A 19,185-nucleotide genomic window follows, 5' to 3' on the forward strand; every position below is an offset into this window, starting at 1 on the left:
TAAAAATACTAATCCAGTGCCACCTGTAGGACTCCACTTACTAGCTATGAGACCTGGATACATTTCTTAACCCCGTGGCCTGTTAGCTAGGCTCAATACTACATATGTCATAAGGTTTTAAGAAGCAAATGACTAGTATGTATGAACTTACTAGTTTTAAAACTGCCTAGATAGTGCTTGCTATATGTATATAAATGTTAGCTGTAATTATATTTCAAATATCATCATTTTGTGAACTCAATGAACTCAAATTTATAGCACAGTTTAGGTTTTCTTTGTCTGTAGGTAAAAGACTAACATTAAAAAATCAAGATATGTTATATAGGGAACATTTTGAAAAGACATTACAACCTGGAATCCCTTTATTAAAACACTTTTGTGCTTTTTTTTTTCTGATTGGAAGAATAACTAGTACATAGATAAAAACTAGGTACATAGATAAAAACACCAAATATAGTATAGACTATATATGACAGATACTGGTATGTTATATGGATGTTTTACAAAGATTAGTGTATTTATTCTGTACAACAGGCCTATCAGGTACAGGTAATATCATATCCATTTTCAGTTGAGAAGTGAAGGCTCAAGAAGGTACATAGCTTCTCTTAAATCTTGCTGTGGTAACTGGCAGAACTGGGATTCAGCTCAGGCCATTCTGACTCCAGGGCCTACCTTGTTTGTTCACTTAGGTTTGCTGGCTTTGGTTTATTTTGTTTTGTTTTCCCTCCTGTGCACACACTGCTTCCAAAGGTTTGAAAATTCTTTGAGATAAATTGCCAATTGGATAGCTTGTTTGCCTGAAAAAATTAATATCAAATTATGGAATCAAATGTTGATAGATATTACAAAGTTCATCTAGCACTCCACTATTATAATGACATGAGAATTTCTTAAAGAGATCTGCATTATACAGTTCTAGTGTAAACTTAGGACATTGGTCATATTTCAGTTTTAAGTATATATATATATACACAGAAAGATATGCTGAATATTGCTGAAGGATTAGGAATTACAGAATAGATTCTTTCCTTCCTTTGTAATAGTCACATATGTTTTGATGAAGTCTTTTAGAATTTCAGAGTTTGTACATTAAATACACACATGCACAGCTAGTCTAGTTACTTATTTTAAGTAATATGAGAAAAAAGCTAACTATTTATTGCAGATTATTATAAAATTATGAAGCTTTTAAAGTAAATTGTAGTGGTTGAAGTTAATTCTTTCACTTTTCCTTGGTTGAAGGAGGGATTCAGCATTTCTTAGAATGAAAGAATCATAACAATGTGAGCAAGTTTTTAAAAGATGGGAAGTACATTCCAGCTGTACCACTACTGACTGCGACCGTGATTGAATTGTTAATATTCTTATGCTTCAGTTTTCCCACCTATGTAATAGGAATGATACTAAGATTACACTGTACCCACCATGCAGAGCTTTTTGTAAAATGTAGGCATTGAGGGGTTTTGGTGTGGGTTTGTTATTGTTGTTTTGTATATTTGTGCTTTATAATATAATACAATATTTATAATTTTGAACAGCTGTTTTACCTCCATAGTCTTGAACTAAAAATAATGCTTGAATAATAGTTTTACAAAATAAAGATGCAAGAAGATATTCAAAATAAAACTAAGGGTTACAGATAACAAATAACAATAATTTTAAATCTTTTTTACTTCAGAGCAAGGATGGGAAAACTCCACTGCACATGACTGCCCTCCACGGTAGATTCTCCAGATCACAAACCATTATCCAGAGTGGTAAAAAGTATTTCTGTTTGTTTTTTTTCTTAAATGTAGTAAAACATCCACAAAATGAATGGTATTGAGGAATTGTTGTAGCTGTCTATAAATTTTTAATATTTGATTTCAGGTCTTATGAAAATCAAATAATAAAAGTATAAAATGCCATGTATGTGTATCTTTCACAATTTATTTTTCATTTAGTTTTGTTTTGTTTTCACCTGAATTATAAATACAATTTCTCTAGCAGTTGTTGTGGGCTTTTTTTAAGCATTGCTAAATAGAAAACTTTGTCTTTACACCACAGTTTGTATTATACATTAACAAAATTCTGTTGCGTTTATCTTTTCCCCTTTTGAATATTTTGACCTATTTTTAGAACTTTCATTTATTTTCAGAACTTATTTCTTTTGCATTTGAATTAGTACGAGGCAAGCTAAACCTTTAAATAAAAACTCTTAGGTACATTATGTTAGTATTTCCCAAGCCATATTCAAAGGAATTGTTTGTTTGTTAGTAGTCGTTGAGATAATAGTTGTTTCGGTTTTGCAAGGAAGTAGTAGTAGTTTCATGATCAAATGATTCCTAAAGCATTGCATGCAATCTTGATGACACATAGAGTGCATTAAAGCTCTGAAGTCTTGCTTTAAAGAAATATGTTTAATTTTATTTTAATACAGTGATTTTCAGACTTTTTAGACCCCAAAACCCTTTTGTCGTTTTAAAATCTGTTAAAAGCTTATGCTTAGTTCACAAAAGTGTTTTTAAGTGTAAAATCTGTAACTCTAGTGCCTGGCTCAGTAAATGTCCTAAGAATGAAATCTAGTTAAATTACTATATCCGTTAGTTTATGCTTGAAGTGTTTTATGTTACTTCCATGTAATATATTTGACTTGATCTTAATATAATCCAGCATCTGATAGTACATTATTTATCGTAGGAGCTGTAATTGACTGTGAGGATAAGAATGGAAACACCCCTTTGCACATAGCAGCAAGGTATGGCCATGAGCTGCTAATCAACACTCTTATTACAAGTGGTGCTGACACTGCAAAGTAAGTACTTACCATAATGTTGATAGCTGTGATGACAGGGAAACAGATAAAAGTGAATTGCAGTTTTCCAGAGATTTCAAGTAGGAGTGTGGATTTTGTGCCCAATATGGTACTAATTGCTTGAGCTTTTTCCTTTTTGTGATGGTGATGTCCTAGAATAGATATTTAATGTGATTTTGTCTGGTAAGCCAGTATAGTATATTTTTATTTATATTTTTTTTTACCTCAGTGATTATGAATTACATGCAGTTTTGGTCAGAGCTTTTCATTGTTATGATCCATTTATATAAAGATTTTGTTTGAAAGATGGATTCTCTTGCATGTTCCGCAGAAGTAAACACCCTACTTCAGTTGAAGTTTATCATTCCTATGTGTGTCTTGAAAGATGGATTCTCTTGCATGTTCCGCAGAAGTAAACACCCTACTTCAGTTGAAGTTTATCATTCCTATGTGTGTCTTTATGTTTTTATTATATTTTATTACATTTATATATATTCATTAACTTGTTTTAAACCTTCTTTGAAATTTTCTGTAAATGGGATGCTACCAAACACTCTTGCAACTTCTTTGATTTAGCCATGTAGATAAAAATTTGGACTTTTTTTCACATCTCAACAAATACCGGTAGTTTATTCATTTTATAAAGTTTAATTATTATATAGAGATTTCATAGTTTATTTATTCTACTTATTTGCAAACCTAAGTTGCTTCCAATTTTACAAAAATTACTACAGTGAGTCTTTTTGAACATTTTGTATTGTAATGATTCTCAGTGGTGAGGCAGGAAGAATGGATTTCACACCCTAGGCAAATGTCCAGGGACCTTTTTCATTGTTATACTTTGGAGGAGAGTGTTACTGGCATCTGGTTTGGATAGAGCCAGGGGGCATTGCTGAACATCCTGCATGCACTGGGTAGCGCACCACCACCCTTTCCCCCTGCAAAGTCCATCATGACAGTAGTGCGAAGTTTGAAAAATTGTGCTCCTGGAGGAAAACTGCTGGATAATAAATAAGCTATAACTACCTTAACCCTTTTTCCAAATTGCTCTTCAAAATATTAAAGGTTTTGACTCCTCTAATTATCTTCTCACTTTAATAGTTTCTTTGTATTTTATTAAATTTTTGTTTATTCTTGTAATGAGGTGACTGTCTTACTTATACTTTAGGCGTGGCATACATGGAATGTTCCCCCTCCATTTGGCAGCCTTAAGTGGTTTTTCAGATTGCTGCAGGAAACTTCTTTCTTCTGGTAAGTGGAACTGTTACAGAGTGATTCTTCTTCTTTTTTTTTTTTTTCTCCCAAAGCCCCCCAAATTTTAATACAACTTCTTTATCTTGCTTTTCCAAAATTACTTATAGATGATGTGTCCAAGTGTGAATCATTTATTAAGCCCCGTTAGATTTAAGATTCTAAGATTTAAGCCCCGTTTAATTTTAAGATTCAGTTTTCTCTTCAAATCTGGGAAAGCTTTTATTTTTCCAGGATTTCCTTTTGTCTGTTAGTTGGGGAATGAGATATGGAATGTTTCTAGAGCAGTTTCTATTCATTCAATGATAGTTTTCTTGGATCATCTCCCTATGTCTAGAAATAGTATCTTCAGTTGCATGCTTCCTTTTTAGGAACTGATAGCCATTCTGTAATACCTTCTAGGTTTGTGAAACTATTTATACCATATCTAATTACTGTGTTATACCATAATCATAGTCATTTTGAAATAAAATGACTATAGCTTTCTATAAATACTACAAACTGTGGTCCTTTTTTAAATGCATAGAATTACTGAATATATATAATTTAATTGATTTTAAATGATAGTCTGTTTCTCAGAGTGTTAAAGTTAGACATATTTTGTATGTTAATACTCACAATTGGTCAAAGAATGATGGGTAAGTTTCAGTGAAAATTAATATATTGTGTGGGACAGACCCTTCTGTGTTTTTCTTAGTGATTTTTTTTTAGTTATTTCTTAAGTTTTTAAAAGCATATGTATGTCCACAAGTATTCATGACCCATTTATCTATGAAAGAGAAGTCTAAAATTTCTCGAGCGTTAGTAATAATCCACAGATAGCAAAGCACCTATGGCTTCTTTTTAAAAACAGCTTTATTTGTTTTCTTAAGATTTTTATTTGAGAGGGAGAAAGTACAAGCAATGGGGAGGGGCAGAGGAGAAGCAGACTCTTCACTGAGCAGAGAGCCAACCTGGGGATCCATCACAGGGCCTCAAGATCATGACCTGAGCTTACACAGATGCTTAACCAACTAAGCCACCCAGGAACCCCTAAAAACAGCTTTAGTAAGAGATAATTCATGTAACATGCAATTCATCCATTTAAAGTATGTATAGTTCAATGTGTGTTAGTATATTCAAAAGTATGGGACCATCATTACAGTTGGGTTTTTTTTTCAAGGATTTATTTATTTTGAGAGAGAAAGAGAGCAGTGGGAGGGAGAGGGGCAGAGGGGACAAGCAGACTCCTTGCTCAGTAGGGAGCCAGGCATGGGGCTCCATCCCAGGACCCTGAGATCATGACTTCAGCTGAAGTCGAGTACTTAACCCACTAAGCCACATCCCTTTAGTCAGTTTTAGAATATTCTCATCCTCCTGTTAGCAGTCAGTCCTCATTTCTTCCTTTTCCCTCTCTAAGCAACCACTATTCTGCTTTCTGTCTCTTGATTCGCCTGTTCTGGACAGTTCATAGAAATGGAATCACCCAAGATGTGGTCTTTTCTTTCACATAGTGAAATGTTCTCAAGGATCATCCATATTATAACATGTATCAGCATTTGGTTTCTTTTTTGTTGTTGAATAATATTCCATTGTATCCTATGGCTTTTAAACAAGTACTCCAGCACTTATCCTAAAACTAGCCCCACTCCTTTAGAGGCAGTTTTTTTGGTAATATTTTACATAATTAATCTATTTTCAATAATCTTGTGTCCTTTTGTAAATCAATTTTGTTTGAGATTGGGGGGAATGTGATACTTGACATTTCTTGACATAGTACTTTTTATGAAGTAACCTATCTGTGATGCTATATAAGATGTATTCCATTTTTCTAGGATTTGATATAGATACCCCAGATGATTTTGGCAGGACCTGTCTACATGCAGCTGCAGCTGGAGGGTATGTTGACAAAATTTTTACCTTTTTCAGAAAAAAGTAGCTGGTCATGTCAGTTTTTCTCTTATCTTTGTTTCTCTTTATTAGTTCTGGGCTGCCTCAAAGTAGAAAACCATAATAGGAGTGGTTTGGGAGAAGATAGTCCAGAGTAGTAGTAGAAATTGCTTTTTCTAAATCTTCTTCCACCTAAGTCATATAAATTGTGAGTGGGAGAGATGGAGCAAAACTGTAAAAGGAAGTGCTGCTTTCTGTAAGAGAAATTATTTCTGGTTAAATGAAAAGAATATATGTCCTCAAATGAGAGCAACAAAACATTAAGGATGTTCTGAGTTATCCTACTGTTCTTTGAGAGGGTATATAGGGCTTTTTAATCATAATTTTAGAAGGAAAAGTGTCAATGGTTTGTTTATGTCTTGCCTCTACTCAGGACTAATATACAGGAAGAAATATTTGAGTTTGAAGGATTTTGGACAAGGTTTTAAATACTGCTGCTAGGGGAAACTAGGCCATTGGTTTGAATAAACATCAACTTTCAATTAAAACTCTTGGTCCCTGAAGCTTGCTGCTAATCTAATGTTTCTGATTAGTTAGATCCTAAATCTAAAATACACCATTTAATTCATGGTGACTTACCAAAACCATTATTTGCAAGAACTTTATTCTTGATAATTCCTTAAAAATTCCCAGTGTTTTCAGAGGACAAATGTACTGAACTTCCACTAGGCCAGTCTCAGATGCAGAAATGGGTTGTGAATGTATGCCTGGGTCCTTTTGTTCTTCCAAGGTCACCAAAAAACCTTCCTTAAAACCCAGCTTCCATATTGCCTCCAGAGAGAGAGAGACAAAAGACAACATGACTGTCTGGGTAGGTGGCAGTCACAGTTCCTAGTGTGACATGATAATGATGTTCAGGTTTTTGAAAACTAAAGTACAGAAATACACATGTACTGTACTCTCCTATAATTTTAACTGAGGATACATCTAAGCAATTATAGTATAGGAGAAGATAAGAGAAAGCAAATTGGAACATTATCTGGGTTTCCAGGTTTGATTTTTTTTTTAAACCCATTTTCATTTAATTTAGTATTAAAAACCATTTAAATTTAAACCATTCTATTAAAAGGATGTTGTTTGGAGTTTATTTTAAAGGTTCCTAAAAACTCTTGGGAACTCTTTTTTTTTTTTTTTTTTTTAGATTTTTAAAAATTTATTTGAGATAGTGCAGCCTGGGTTGGGGGGTGGCCAAGGGAAAAGCAGACTCCCCGCTGAGCAGGGAGCCCAACAAACGTGGGTGGACTCCATCTGAGGATGCATGAGATCATGACCTGAGCTGAAGACAGCTGCTTAACCGACTCTCAGGAACTCTTTTTTACAAATGTGAGCTTTCTTTTAAGTAGTGACAACACGCTTCATTTGTTATTTCCTATCAACATGCCAATATATGTGTATACATAACTTTTTAAAATTCTAAGTAATATGAAAAAAAATAAATAAAATAAAATTCTAGGTAATATGAATTTTAATGTTTTATTTTTTATAAAATATAAATCACACCATTTTATTCATTTTGCCTTCATTTGAAAACATGCTTTGATAACTTATTTAAACTACCAATTTTATTATGAAATATTGACAATTAAGTCTTTTTTTTTTTTTTTAAGATTTTATTTATTTATTCATGAGAGACACAGAGAGAGAGAGAGAGACAGAGACATAGGCAGAGGGAGAAGCAGGCTCTACGCAGGGAGCCTGACATGGGACTTGATCCTGGGTCTCCACAGAGAGAGAGAGAGGCAGAGACACAGGCAGAGGGAGAAAGCAGGCTCTACGCAGGGAGCCTGACATGGGACTTGATCCTGGGTCTCCAGGATCACATCCTAGGCCGAAGGCAGCACTAAATCCCTGAGCCACCCAGGCTGCCCAACAATGAAGTCTTTTAATTGTATTTTCCCTGAATAGGAATTTGGAGTGCCTAAACCTTCTGCTGAATACTGGTGCAGACTTCAACAAAAAGGACAAGTTTGGGAGGTAGGCTATGATACCATTCCTCTATAGAACCTAATTAATGTTATTTTACTTAGTGATTTGCATGATCTTCTAACTAGCTTCTGAGAATTAACAATTCAGCATCTTTTGCATTATGATCTTGCAAAAGAGGCTCAAATAAGTCAGTAACTTCTAAATATTCATTTTTACCCACAGTCTTCTTCCACTTATGTCCCTGCCACGGCCCCAGGCTGCTAGCCACAGTTTTACCTTAAAAGCACCTCTGTATCTCTTGATATCATTCTTCTTCTTCCTCCCATAATTATACTATGGAAATGTAAAACCCCATGGTGCCTATATAATAGGAAGGAAGTAGATCACAAATATATATGAAATTGTTGTTCTCCCCTCCTAAAACTCCTCACATAAACATATACACATAACAACATATCATTATACATCCCTTCATATGATTGATAGGAAAGCACCTGTGAAGTGACAGAGTCCCTTTGTAGTCTTTTAGCCAATCTTTGTTCTCACTGTGACTAGCATTTATGGTAGCAGTACTTAAAGCCACCAGTATCTATTATGTTAACTTAGAGTAGGAATTAACCCAGCATGTGCTAAAACCAACCATACAGGAAAGGATTGAAGGCAGTTTGAATTAGGTTAAAAAAAAAAAAAAATAGAGGTGGCAGTGTGAGCAAAATAATGGGTCAGGAGTTTGAGAATTATCTCAAAGTCTATGACAAGAAAGTGTGTGTGTATCCGAAGGAAATGTATGGGTGTATGTTCAGTGCATGTGATGGGATCAGTGCAGAAGTAAATAGAATTATGTATGGTAGGGAATCAGAAATGCATATAGGGAAAAAAAGCTATTTGACCCTATAACTAGTTAGAGGAATAGACTGCTCTCATAAGCCTACTAATAAAAGGAACTAATGACCTGCAAAATCAAAAATCAATTTATTTGGCTTTGCAGTGCAATATTTTTACAGTTAATTGGCTTTTACGATTGTAGTTCAGTATATTAGTTAATTTGTAGTACTTGAAGCATTTTTTACTGTACATAGCAGAACGGGATTCTGAAGCATATTCTGAATTTAGAAGCTTGAAAGTAATTCAGGGTTAATTGTCTTTCTTAAAATGCTATTACTGTGTACTATACTGTTATCCAGTAAAGTAAAATAATGTTTTACTATCGTCTCACTAGGTAAATGTTTTAGAAAAAATTATAACATGACGACTCTGGACTGAATTTACCTTCACTTTTCTGTTTTCTTTTCCTTTTTTTGTTTTTTTTTTTTGTTTTTAATGAAAACTCGAATCATCATAGAGTTGCATTTCAAAGTTAGGGACTCCTAATTTTAGTAACATTCTGTTGCATTTCAGTAACTGGGAAGAAATCAGCTACAAATATTCACCCTTTAGAAATTAAGAACAATAAATATCTCTTCTGATTGGTGAACTATCTTCGAAACTATGCAGTTTTTGCTTGAGAGACTTGGTATTACTATGCAGCTTTACTGCATAGTTGATAGAATAGGGCATTCTTTTTAAGGCTTCTATATTTCTCTTATCCTTTTTTCCTCTGAGATATGACCAAAACTTCTACCTCTGTACAATGAAACATTTTTATTCGTATAAAGGGAGATTTGTTAAAAATTTTCAGAAGTTTCTGAGCAGAATATGAAAGTATCTATAATTCACTCAAAAGACTAGAATTGTTACTGTGGGGTCCATGAGATAATTTAATTGTGTTTCTATCTTATTTTCTATTCTTAGAAGCTCTCTGCCATCTTACTTTCTCCTACTAGCTCTCTGGCCCTCTAAGGACATAGCATATGGTAGAATTCAATGTCAGGCTCACTAATATAGTATTTGTAACTAGATCGAGTAAGAGGCAGCTGTGCTCTTGTTTACTGGTGTATGTCCCTGGCTTTTATTTTTCTTATATTAACTTGGGCACAAAAGATCTCCGCTGCACTATGCTGCTGCCAACTGCAATTACCAGTGCCTGTTTGCTCTTGTGGGATCAGGAGCAAGTGTGAATGACCTTGATGAAAGAGGATGCACACCCCTGCACTATGCAGCCACATCAGACACAGATGGCAAGTAAGTATCATGTGGTGAGAATAAAGTATTATTTCTATAAACTAGAATCTTCCATGTGGATGGCTGTTTTTATTGAAAATTTATATTTTCTTTTTGTACTTTTTGTTGTCTTTTCCTGAGTCTCTAGTGTGGGAAATAAATTGGTTTCATAATTATTCCTAAATCGTAATCCTCTTACTACCTATTTCTACTTAGCAACCTGCCTTACTGACTGATCTGGTAGAAGAAACAAAGACTTCTTCTTGTCCTCCCTGCCAAAAGCACACCCTAGTATCTTCTCCATGTTTTCTCCCTCTGATTTCTCAGAGGTGGCAGTCTTGAGTTTGTCATAGGGAAGGGGTCCGAGAGGAGATGTGGATGATGCCAATAGAAGGTGGGCAGAGATTGGACACCAGTATCCATCAGAGGTAGAGATTTTATATTTCTAAGAGATCCTTATAAATTGGTTTCCAAAAAGGGAATAACCAAACTGACAGAATCTGGCACTTATTTGGTACCAAATATTGCTTAAATAAGTAAATGAGATAATGGAATAACTAAATATTGGCCAAGAATGCCTGAATAAGAACAAAAGAATAAGAGATGTGTAAATTATTCTTATAATTAATATTCACCTAAAGTTGATCAGAACCATTTATAGCTCCTTAATATATATTGCCTTGGAAGAAAATAAATTCATTGGAGACAGAGATCTTTAGTCTGTGGTATTTTCCATGTGTCTGGGTCAGTTAAGAGGAAAAATACCTTTAAGGAAAAACAAAGAGTGGTTTGTAGGGGAGAATTTTATAAAATATACTTCAAGAAGTTTTAATTAACATAGAACTATTTCTTTGGTTTTTAATACTTGCTTCTTACCCTCAAAATAAAATGCATAATTTGAGAGTATTATAAATTATATAACTAATACCAAAGCCATTTCTATCAGTGGCATTTTGTTATGTTGGATTCATAGCTAAAACTCTAATCTTGAAAGCACTAGTAAAATGTACTTTTTGTTTACAAGAATCTATCACTTTGTAGAATTTTATATATGCCCAGAATAGTTAGGTACAGATAGATTTTGGGAGAAGTTAAATTATTTGAAATATGTTTTTAGATAGTAGTTCTTTAAAGAAAATCTGTGGTAAAGACTTTGTAAAAAATATATATATATTTTGGTAAATAGTTAAATAGATAATCTGTTGATATATAAATTTTATAGCTTCAGGATTTGATTTATAGATTCTCTTAAAATAGGTTATACCCAAAATGTGTATGTCACCACAAATAATCCTTTACTACTATTCCCACACACTAATTATTAGCTGTAGTTCAGCCAGATCTACATAAATTCCACTGAGAGTGGGACACCTGAGTGGCTCAGTTGGTTAAGCATCTGCCTTGGGCTCAGGTCTTGATCCTAGGGTCCTGGAATTGTGCCCTACATCGGGCCACCTGCTCAGTGTGGGGCCTGCCTCACTGTCTTCCTCTGCCTACCATTCTGCCTATTTGTATGCATGCAGTTAAACATGGTCTCTCTGTCAAATAAATAAAATCTTTAAAAATTCCACTGAAAGATCACACACATAATACATGCACATAGAGATTACCCAAGATCCTCTTGCCCTTAGACAATTATATTAAACCTGAATTTTTATGCAAAAATCAGAAGAATAACAGTGTTCAACCCATTCTGTTTGGGATTTGGTTTTATTTTAAACCAACCTACTATTTTTTGTAGAAGTATATTAGTACTAAAGAGATAAAATCATTAGTTTTCTCACCTAATATAAACTGTTTTGAGCAATAGGCTAGTGATATTTATTACTTAAACAGTTAATTCTCAGATCTACACAAAGCAACCCGATGTACTAAAAAAAAAACATGAGCTTTGGGATCCCAAAAGACCCAGTTTAAATCTTGGGGGTTTTATATTATACCTTTTTGAGCCTGAGCAGGTAATTGCCAAGTAAAATCTTCTTTATCTGTAAATTTGCAAAGAAACCTACTTAGAATTGTGGGAAAAACTGAAATTAGGTGTATAAAACAATCTAGCACTGCCTTTTTTTTTTTTTTTTTTTTTTTTAAGATTTTAGAGAGAGAGTGTGAGTGAGTGGGTTTAGAGGGAGAGAATCTTCAAGCAGACTCCCTGCTGAGCATGGACCCTGACCCAGGGTTCAATCTCAGGATGAGATCATGACCTGAGCTGAAACCAGGAGTCGGATACTTAACCTTAACCCACCCAGGTGTCTCTCTAGCACTGTTTCTTAGAGCCTATTTCTTTAAAGAATCAGAATCCCAGAGGTCATGTCTAATGCCATCACTTATTAACTCAATGATATGTTCCCTGAGAACTTTCTGGAAGCTATAAGCTACAGTAACCATTTTAGGATACCAGAGGCTTCTTTTCAATAAATGATTGTTTTGGTGGCTTAAATAGTAGCATTAAAATGTTGATAAAACATTGGGCCACTCGGGTGGCTCAGTTGCTTACGCATCTGACTCTTGATTTCAACTCACCTCATGATCTCAGGGCTGTGAGATTAAGCCCCGTTTGGGGCTTCATGCTATGTACAGAGCCTGCTTAAGATTCTCCCCCGTCAGTCCCTGGGCGGCTCAGTGGTTTGGTGCCTGCCTTTGGCCCAGGGCATGATCCTGGAGACGCGGGATCAAGTCCCACATCAGGCTCCCTGCATGGAGCCTGCTTCTCCCTCTGCCTGTGTCTCTGCCCCCCCCCCTCTCTGTGTGTGTGTGTGTGTGTCTCCCATGAATAAATAAATAAAATCTAAAAAAAAAAAAGATTCTCCCCCGTCCCTCTGCCCCTCTTCCCCCTACAAAAAATTTTAAGATGTCAATTTATTTTTCTAAGTTACACTGATTTAATTCCCAGGTAGAGGTTGGATCATAAAAGAATCTCACATGATTAACTCCTACTTGTGGCAAAACAAGTGTGAAATATTTTCTAAAAGAAAACAAAATCCCCGTAGTATCAAATTACTATTATTCAATAACGTATATTTGTTGGTTTGTTTTTTTAATGATCATTTACTAATCCCATGTCAGCATCCCCAGGGAAAGTTGTTTATATGTTAATTTTTGACATTGCTTTTCTGCTATTCAAGAGTGACATAAGTAATTATAACTCTCCTCTGCCTTGTGTCCCTCAGTCTTCACTTTGAGTAATTGGAGAAATACATGAAATCTTTCCTAACTCATTCTCATTCTAGTCCCCCCCCCCAAATATCCTAATGCATTCATTCATTCATTCATTCATTCATTCATTTATATTTTAGAGAGAGACAGCAGGAGCCAGAGGGGCAGAGGGAGAGGGAGAGAGAATCTCAAGCAGACTCCATGCTGAGCCTGCCACCAGTCTCAGTCTCATAGCCACGAATCACAACCTGAGCCGAAACCAAGAGTCAGGTGCTTAACAGATTGCTCTATTCAGACACCCCAGTGGCTGCATTCTTTATAGACAATCATGACTCAAACAAATACATGGTCACAAGAAACATGTTTAATGCGCTAAATATTAATAAATAAAATTCTCTTCACCAGTTCAAACGAAATAGGACTGGCTTTGAGCAAGATGGTTAAGGATCTTCCCCATACCAATGTGTGTGTATAGGAGAAGAAGACTGAGATGGTTTTTTCTGATTATACGTAAAGAAGAAATCCTTCTCATGCCTATTCTGTTAAGATATCCACTGTAAACATAGCTGTTTCTGTACGTGTATATAGATCATTTCACGTCTGTCATAGTCTAATCAAAGTTAAAGACTTGGTATATGCCAGTCACCTGGGTGGCTCAGTGGTTGAGCATCTACCTTCAGCTCAGGTCATGATCTCGGGGTCCGGGATCGACTCCCACGTGAGGCTCCCTCCAGGGAGCCTGCTTCTCCTGTTGCCTATGTCTCTGCCTCTCTCTGTGTCTCAAATGAATTAAAGAATGAATGACTTGGTATATGCCTTTCCATAGCCTTTTCTATGTTCATGTAATTGAATACATAAATATATTTATGAGTATATAGATATATTTCACCTAGATCTACTTTTATGGTGATAGTTGGCATTTTTCACAAAAATGGGATCATATTTTGACTTCAAATAGCATTGTGTATTTTTGTCAGTTTTGAACTTGATATAAATGGAATCATAACAATTTTTTGTTTGGAGGTTTAAAATCCTTAGATTTATTCCTATGTGGTTAATATTTTATTGCCAAAATAAACCTATCTTTAAATTTCCTTTTGTTGTGATACAGAGAAATACATTGGACTTTTGTATATGACTTTATTTTCAGCAGCCTTTTATAACTTGATTTGGATATGTCTATAATATAACATTGGGTTTAGTGGCTCTGCCCCTTGTTGTAACACTTTGGGCATAGTTTACATCTCTGTGTTCATTTTGTCTGTGCAATGGGGAAAATAGTCTAACCTAACTCATATAACCAAATGAGTTATAGGATATCTGAATTGCTTAGAACAGTACCCATAATCTTAAGGATTAACTGTATTTTTTTTCTTTTTTTCTTTTTTTTTATTTGGTAAGAACAAACACTATTATAAACTAAAATGAGAGAGAGTAGAGGAAAAAAGGCCTCTGGTAACAATACCACATTCCCTACCTGGGCTGGGTGTTCCTTACCCAGAACTCTGATCAGCCATGGGACTCATGGGTGGTAGGGAAGAGTAGGTGAAATTTATTTTTTAAAAAATATTTTATTTATTCATGAGAGAGAGAGAGAGAGACTGACTCAGAGACACAGGCAGAAGGAGAAGCAGGCTCCATGCAGAGAGCCCAACGCGGGCCCCGATCCCAGGTCTCCAGGATCACACCCTGGGCTGAAGGCGGCACTAAACCGCTGAGCCACCCGGGCTGCCTGTGGAGTAGGTGAAATTTAAATAGTTTGAAATGCACTCTGATTTAAATTTATATGCTTAATTGGAATGATACTTAATTTGTCTAACACATTAAATATAACAGTAGTATAGCTTATTACTTAGCTATTTAGCCATGAATAATTCCTCCAGATTTTGCATACATTTTATTTTAGGGGAAAGGAGAGATTAAAGAGAATATCCATATCTTAATTTTCTGACTTTTATTAAAATCAGTGTATGTCAACTTAGAATGAAAAAAAAAAAAAAAAGAATTGAGTCTCTCTCCTCCACCTTATTTGCAAACTAAATGTGAGGTCCAGATATTCAAGATCAAGTAATTTTGTGGTTCAGTATTTTATAAGTACTCAGGTTAAAGTATCACTCTGCTATGTACCTATTACCACTTTAAAAAATCTACAGATTGTTAATGTGGATGAGAAGTAATCGCTGAATGTCAAAGGTATAAAACTGCAATCAATCAGTCAATCAATAAAATAAAGTATCACTCTAACTCATTAATCCCTATCTTGAAGTTATTTGGTAGCATGAAAAGAACACTGGATGACGAGAAGAGACCTAAGGTCTAGTCCTTGCTTTGCCATATGCTAGGCAAAAGATTTTGAGTAAGTGATTTGATTTTCCTGAGAGTCCGTAATTTTTTTCCATTTGTTAAAGATAATGCTTTATCTTACAAAGTAGTTATAAAAGTTGATACTGCCTACCTAGCAAAATCTAAAAGGCAGGCCAATAAAAGGAATTTTATCATTTCAAATCAACTCTTAGTCTTTGTTTTGTTGCAGGAGACCAATTATCTGAATAATGTGAATGTAAAAATATAAAATAATATGATCTGATAACTGCATGTATAACAAATTATTTGAAATCATTTATTGCTGTACACTTGGACTAGTCACTATAAATAATGCATTGAGATGTGCTCTCCTACTTTAGAAAGTAAACATGAACTTACCTACTTGTTTTGCTTTCCTTAAATAAATCTTTTTTTCAGTACTCATGTATCAGCAAGTTATCTTAAAATAGTTTGTTCCACTGATAGAATCTGTCTTGTCCTCAGGTCTTAACTATTTCTGCTTCATCTCTCTCATCTAGAGAACTTGATTAAAGATAAAAAGATATGCCCTCGGGTGAAATGTTTGTGCCTACATAGCAATGAATCTGTTTGTCCTCCAGGTCTTTTATGCATTCCAGTGAGCATTGACCTCTGAGTTAAACACCTAGGAAAGAAAACTGGACACAATTATATACCGTCTGGAACACTTTGTACAGGGCCCTCAGAGCTAGTTAATGAACACTAAAAAACACCAGCTTTGTCACTTCTCAGTGTGATGTGGGGTTTTTTTTCATCATAGTGATTGACCATGTTTGACTAATAATTTTAACTGTATATAAATATCAAAGTCCTGCTTAAATGGATAGACATTTGCTGCCATTGATGATATTATAATAAATATAGATTCTGCAAGTAATTCCTAAGAGATTGAAAAGATGTTAAGCAATTCAGCATTAAAGAAATAAGTGTTGGCCTGCGAGTGAATCCTAATGTGTATTATGGACTTTGTTGATAATGTTGTGCTAATGTAGTTTTATTGATTGTAACAAATGTACAACTTTGATGTGTAATACTTATAGGGAAGTTGGGCCTGTGTTGGGATGGGGTATATGGGAATTCTCTGTACTTTCTAATCAATTTTGCTGTGATCTTACTACTCTAAAAATAAAGTTTATTAACTTTATAGGTTAAAAAAGGTTAAAAAAAGTGTTGGTATTGAAAAGAATGGCCCTTATAGGTAGATAGGTAAGTAGATATCTGATTGATTGATAGGTAATATACAGATACATAAATGATACAGTTATATATATGATAAATTTTATATATATGTGTGATACAGTTCCTGAAAGATCAGTTACATTGTTTTAGAGTTCTTTTTTGTTTACAGTTTTGATATAACTTTAGTATGCTTTTGGAAACTTGAGAATTTCTTTATAGTCTTTATTTTTTTTTAATTCCAGTATAGTTAAACATAGTGTTAGAGTAGTTTCAGGTGTACAGTATAGTGTTTCAACAGTTCCATATATCTGTCACCCAATGTTCATCACAAGTACACTCCTTAATAAGGAAACTTAAGTTTTTAACAAAGAGTATTTGATTATGAGTTTTCTCCCTAGTAGCTGAATTAATATTTAGTTAGACATATTACAATATTAGACAAATTACCAACAAATAATTATGGACTTGGAATTTGAGCATGAATGGAGTTTAGCATACTTAGTTGGATTTCTATCTCCCATTCCATCTAGCAAATGAATAAACAGAGGCCATTTTACCATAAAGGCAAAATGATTTGATTTGCTCAAAATCACTGGTATCAAACTGGTTCTACAGACTTTTAATTTCTAATTCGTTGCTCTTTTTTTGCTGCAGTAGCAAAATGTTTTAAAATTATTTTTCTAACATTTTGATAGCACAGGAATGAAGTAAATCTATGGGAAGATCTTTCTTGTTACCTACATACCATTTTATTTTATTTACACCTTTCTCAGTCCTCTGTTTCAAGATCATTGAATTCTGACCTTGTTATCTTGAGTTTTTTTTTTATATTCTTTCTTCAGCTTCCTCAAGAGATATTACACTCACTATGTGTTCCAGATACGTCAGCAGTAATATTGCCAACATTGGATGCTCACCACCACTAAATTTAATCCTGTCAAATATTGTTTGAGTGGAATAGGTGGTGCCATACATAGTGACTGTAAAAGACAGCCCTCAGGTATACCTAGCTTATTGACAGACTTTGGAGATACTCACTTTGAATGAAGAAAATTCTCTTATGAACATTTTGCTTGTATTCATATGATAGTTACAGTCAATGTCATTTAAATGATAAATTTGTATAGTGTAGATATGTTTGTGGTTTTTACGTTACTCAAAAAAAAATTGCAAGAAATTGTAAGAAAAATTGTCAGTTTTTAGTTTCAGGCTGTCTGTGCCATTTGTTAAAATGCAAGATTTAGAATTTTGAATGTTATTACTATATATAGGTGCCTGGAATACTTATTGAGAAATGATGCAAATCCAGGGATCCGTGACAAGCAGGGATACAATGCAGTTCATTATTCAGCTGCTTATGGTCACCGTCTATGTCTTCAGCTGGTAAGATTCCTGAATTGTGGAAAGACTAAGTGATTTTATATTCTAATAACATAATGAAAATGGAAATAAATGAATCAAGAAACAAACACTATTGCTTTTTAATATTTTTAGAACCTATATATATATATAAACCCCCTTTTAAATTCATACTTGCCTCAGTAAGATATCTCTCATTCTCTTTTCCCTTTCAAAAAGAGAAAGACAATTAGATCTCTGGAGAGGTCTACTTAATGTCCTTCCCTTATAATACCCCATGTTGATATAGCATTTCTTTTCCTTTTCCTTTAAATAAATGTTTTCCAGAAATTTCTAAAGAACTATATCCATTTCTTATATGAGAAATGTCCCTGTGAGAGTTTTTTCCATATACTCAGAGATTTCTGAAAGGCCCATTCTTTTTACAGTCCCTCATAGAGGAGGCAGTACTTCTGCAAGGGAACTTTTCATTTCAACTGTGATCTCATTCTTGAATATACATGCCTTTCACCCCACTTTGCCAAACCAAAGAGAAAGCGAGGGACAAGTTAAAAGATTCTCACGTCTGTAACAGATGATTCAAGTTAAAGGTTTTTTTATTTAGACTTACCTTACAAATTATATTAAACTTTGCTTCCTTTCAAAGGAGAGTGAGTATTAAAAATAGAAAAAGCAGATTGACGTATTTAATATGGAACTTAAAACTCTGCTATCAAAAATAATATTTCTTTAGGTTATTGTGATATGTTGTATACTAAAATCTTAGACCCACGAGTATAGATTTGTGGTCTATTGTACACTTGTTTATTTAAAAGACTTAACTTTTGGAGTCAGAGCACAAGTTAAAAATAAGATTTAACAGAGCCTTCTATAAATAGAGACCTGTAGTTAATATTTATCTCTAATATATGTGAATACTTCCTAAGCTAAATATTCTTATTTTAAATTTTATTTCAGATTGCAAGTGAAACTCCTTTAGATGTTGTAAGTAATAATCAATTTTCTCCCCTACTATTCAGAGTCTTTTAATTATTTATTTGCTCTCACTAGAGCTGAAACCTGTTATATGCATTCCTGGGAACAAAGACAGTGACAGAAACCATATATTTAGGGGATGAGGTTGGTGGTTTTTACTTGGGGGTGAATAA

The 19,185-nt window shown here is 34.3% G+C and overlaps 1 protein-coding gene across 15 annotated transcripts in view; it reads left to right on the plus strand.

The window, feature by feature from the left end:
- Positions 1 to 19,185, plus strand: part of ANKRD28 (ankyrin repeat domain 28) — a 192,946-nt gene that overhangs the window by 148,322 nt on the left and 25,439 nt on the right. For 14 of the 15 annotated variants that reach the window (XR_011995261.1, XR_011995262.1, XM_072726806.1 and 11 more), the window contains 8 exons: positions 1,682 to 1,760; positions 2,683 to 2,797; positions 3,966 to 4,048; positions 5,863 to 5,926; positions 7,883 to 7,951; positions 9,884 to 10,024; positions 17,950 to 18,061; positions 18,995 to 19,021. Coding sequence is in view for 13 of the 15 variants with exons in the window: in XM_072726806.1 (XP_072582907.1) it covers positions 1,682 to 1,760; positions 2,683 to 2,797; positions 3,966 to 4,048; positions 5,863 to 5,926; positions 7,883 to 7,951; positions 9,884 to 10,024; positions 17,950 to 18,061; positions 18,995 to 19,021 (690 nt within the window). In the remaining 2 variants the exon portion in view is untranslated. Of the gene's footprint in view, positions 1 to 1,681; positions 1,761 to 2,682; positions 2,802 to 3,965; positions 4,049 to 5,862; positions 5,927 to 7,882; positions 7,952 to 9,883; positions 10,025 to 17,949; positions 18,062 to 18,994; positions 19,022 to 19,185 lie in introns of those variants that run through there. The other variant, XM_072726810.1, reaches the window with a different exon arrangement.

Source organism: Vulpes vulpes, chromosome 11 (assembly GCF_048418805.1).
Source record: "Vulpes vulpes isolate BD-2025 chromosome 11, VulVul3, whole genome shotgun sequence".
Classification (NCBI taxonomy): domain Eukaryota; kingdom Metazoa; phylum Chordata; class Mammalia; order Carnivora; family Canidae; genus Vulpes; species Vulpes vulpes.